Below are 4,072 nucleotides of genomic sequence, written 5' to 3' on the forward strand. Positions count from 1 at the left end.
GAGGTTTAGAGAGTTTCTAAGAGTTTCCCTGAGTGGCTTCAAATTTATACATAATGGTATGTATATTGTCTTGTACACACACCTTGTTTCTAAATTGGATATATAACTCATTCCTCTTCTAGGCTTACTTATATTTCATATTCTTCATAGAGATTTTGTGTTGTTTTAACTTTTTTTTTTTTTTTTTACTTCAGTTCATATTTGATTTGTAAATCTAATGCCAAGGTAGAGGTTCCATTCTCTAAGTTATATTTATGATCTGAGTCAACATGTTCTTGAGATTTTATTTTCTTTGACAAATCTGTCCTTTTTTACTTTATATAGAGATTTAGATTGACATATTGTTAAGAATACTCTTACTTATTTGTCACTAATAATCATACACAATAACTATCCTTATTTGTTTAAAATCTCTTTTTATTTCAAGATTTTTTTTATAATCCAAGTATCGAGATCTTATCATCCGAATTATCCTGGAGATGATCAGTTCGGCCTCATAAAAATTTCCTATCGGCCACAGGATAAATCCGAAAGCACGTAATTCATACAATGATTCAGCAGTCCAGTGGTTCAAATACGGGAGATGAATTTCTTACACTCTAGGTTTCAAACTCTGGGTACATTCAAAGTCCCAAGATGTGCTTACTAATACACCATAGCTTGGGGCAATCAAGAAAATTTATTTTATTATACGAGATATCCATATATTAAAACCGGACTAATATTAGAATAGACGATCCAATCTCACATTCCCCCATCAAATAAATCAAAGTACGGTGGCTCTTGATGTAATGTCTTATTTTCATTGGTATTTCAATAACCATAGGTGTACCATACTTGGAAATTGAACCCTAGTTGTTTGGAAATACATTTTACCTCCTACCACCACACAAATGTACAATTTTTTTTAGTTGACATCAAATGTTCAACTTATGCAAATTAATCCGGAAGATGATCGACTCAGTTACATAAAAGTTTTCCATCCGGAAGCGTTATTCTTTGGTCAACTCCTACTTAAGAGAAATTATTTATCAGTTAATTTATGAATAGATCCGTAGTGCCTGAGAAACCTCGAGTTATATGTTCATCGCTCACCATCAAAATGTAATGTACAAATTTTTGCTATTTGTGTTTAAAGTCTATCTACTTAATTTGTTATAATTTGATGAACTTGGAATCGAATTGTCGGATCGAGTAGCAGCACTCTTCCATCTTGTCCTTCAATTCCTCCACGCTGCGCTCCACCTCGTTCATCTTCTGCATCATCCCGGCCATCACCACTTCCACCGCCTCCTCCCGGTACCCCCACTCCCGAGCAAACTCCACATGTTTCATCATGTCATCCAGCTCTGCCGTCACCCTCTCTGCCTGCGACACAAGGCCTTTGAACTTCTGCACCAGCAGCTCGCCGTCCCGCATCGCCTCCACCACCTCATCCTCCTCCTTCAGTTTCATCTCTTGCTCGTCCAGGGCTGCGTGCACCAACGGCTCCACTGCTTTGATCACGGTGGAGCATGCAGTGGCCGCGGTAACGGCGACCACGGCCGCTCCAGCGAAGGCGAGCAAGACGGAGGCCGTGAGTACGCCGACGAAGGCGATCGTGAAGACGACGCTGCAGACCCTGTGCCACCACTTCAGCTTCTGTCGCCGCATAGCGATCCACGACTTCCTCTCGCGGAGGAATACGGCCATCGTGTCGTCCTCGAGTAGATGGCCGTCCAAGTTGAGCCCGGGGAAGCTGTCGACGGCGAGCTTGAACTTGTCCAGATCAGCGATGGTGTCGGCGTACTTGGTGGCCTTGCGGCGGTGCTGACGCCGTCTCTTCCTCCCCATCTTCTCTCGATGGTAGGAGACCAGTGCGGCTCGGATGGCGGCGACGCAGGAGCTCGCCTTGGGGAAGAACCGGGCGAGGGCGGCGAGATCTTCCTTGACGCGCGGCAGAGTGGCGTTACGGAAGGTATCCACCTTCGCCTTCAGTTCCGGGTCGCTCTCGATAACCTTTCTGAGGTCGAGGGAGTGGGGGCCGACGGCTGAGGTTGAGCGGCGGAGCGTGGCGGAGGCGCTACCCATCGCTCGCTAAGTGTTTGATCGATCGACCAAAAATTCGATTATGATTCTGCTTGTTGCCTCTGGGATTTAAATATTAGTGAGAGAGCAATTACAAAGAAATTGACTTGAAATTCAGAAACTCGAAGAACATTCTAATTACAAAGAAATTGACTTGAAATTCAGAAACTTGAAGGACATTGCAATTACAAAGAAATTGATTTGAAATTAAACTCGAAGGACATTGCAATTACAAAGAGATTGATTTAAAATTCAGAAACTCGAAGAACATTGCTATGCTGCACTTCTAGCACAGCAGATCTGAAAACTTGAGGCCCGATAACCCGTTAATGCTTTGCGAGCGTGCCTCCTCTATAAATAGGACAATAAGGATGATGTAAAGAGTAACTTTTACTATTCTTCTTCCTCTTTTTATTTTCATCCCCATCCAGTCCATCGCCATGACCATCGGAGAGGTCATGTCAACACCCATTGATGCATGTTGACATGTAGGCTCAGGAGTTGTCCGAGTGTAAGGAAGTAGAAGCCTTACCGGTCTAAACCCTCAAAGAAAGTGCATTAAGACGATATCAATTGAAATTATTTTTGACGTTGAGAAAATAGGACTAAAACGTTGAGAAGGATGGACGCTGAGAAAGGAATTGCATCATGTTGATCAGGTGACCACTAGAGTAGCGGATAACTTGAATGTTGATTTTGTCTGAAATTAGTGAAAACGATAAGCTGGGGATGTGGCTCTGTTGTTGACTGAATGAAGGCTCCGTGTTGTCCTGTAATACAAGGAGCATTAGTGCCGGACCAGGGAAGGAGTCCCCAGTGTTGGCCCTCCGATTCTCAAGTCAATGATTGATTTAGGAGAAGAAAGCAGTAGTCGTGAACTGTAGCAAATAGCATGTGCAAATAAGAGCATAGCATACCTCCGCCTGTAGGTGAAGACCCCTTCTATAGTATCACTGTTGTGTTATGCACACATCTCAAATCATTAGTATGTTTCCCAAAGCTTTCATAAGAAAGGACAGACTATAAAGTGCACCTGACACATTTTCTTAAACGACACCGCAAATCTCTGTGACTTGGCAGATTGGAAACTTTTAAAGAACGATTTGCCAGTGGAATATTCTCTGTCCTTTCCGGCACAAATTAAACACCTAAAAAAGTACGATATGACAGGTATCTAGGTTTCGCTATAGGCAGACCGGTCGCCACTCGGTCGGGAGCTTGCCGGGCCTTCCAGAATGCAGCTATCGACTTGTTCTTCACTCAGTCCTTCATGTTGCCAAAGAGACGCACTATGTCCAATCGACCCTGTGTCTAATCAACCCTTAGGTCCGATCGACTAGGATGATGAACCAGATAAATTAGTACTTAACTCCAAATTCCATCTGTGAGTTGTGAAGGATGGTCGTTTGGGTGGTCCGATTGTCCCTTCACGTCTAACTGACGCTGCGATGCCACTCGGCCAACGTTTCCTAGTCAGCAATTCCAGGTTTGTTTGACCTTGCGACTTTGACCTCCATGTCAGCTGTTCCTCCTGGCTTTGACCCGCTTTTTGGGGGGTACATCTTTATCGTTGTATCAAATGCCATGGTTGGCTCACCTTAGTCCATGCTCTATGTGCAACCGACTTCCTCTAACAAGGGAAGTTTAATTGGAGCCCTGTATCTCGTTCCTCTTTCATTGACCATTCTATGGGATACTCGGCTGGATGATGCATCACGGAGGCAATCACGGACAGAAGGAGGCATTAGCCTATCTGGTCTTTAGCCCTAGCCCTAGCCCATTTTTTTTTAATATACAACGGTTTACCCGATCAACCCTAAATCCCTAAATTAAATTCCGCTATCAGTTTGGGTGCCCTTTTATATACAATTTCTATCATTGATTGATCAACCCTAAATTCCCAAACAAAATTCCAAGACCAATTCTAAATTCCCAAATCCGATTTTCAATCTCATTCCGGTTGTCGTCAATTGACCACCGGAAAAGGAGTGTCATCACCTCCTGA

At 43.5% G+C, this 4,072-nt stretch overlaps 1 protein-coding gene across 1 annotated transcript; it reads right to left on the reverse strand.

Moving 5' to 3' along the window:
• Window positions 1-1,155: 1,155 nt before the first annotated feature.
• LOC122010846 (UPF0496 protein At5g66675-like) lies at window positions 1,156-2,070 on the reverse strand. The gene has a single exon (XM_042567318.1). It carries the CDS (start codon window positions 2,068-2,070, stop codon window positions 1,156-1,158), a length of 915 nt encoding a protein of 304 aa, XP_042423252.1.
• Window positions 2,071-4,072: the final 2,002 nt, after the last annotated feature.

Source organism: Zingiber officinale, chromosome 8A, assembly GCF_018446385.1.
Source record: "Zingiber officinale cultivar Zhangliang chromosome 8A, Zo_v1.1, whole genome shotgun sequence".
Lineage (NCBI taxonomy): Eukaryota > Viridiplantae > Streptophyta > Magnoliopsida > Zingiberales > Zingiberaceae > Zingiber > Zingiber officinale.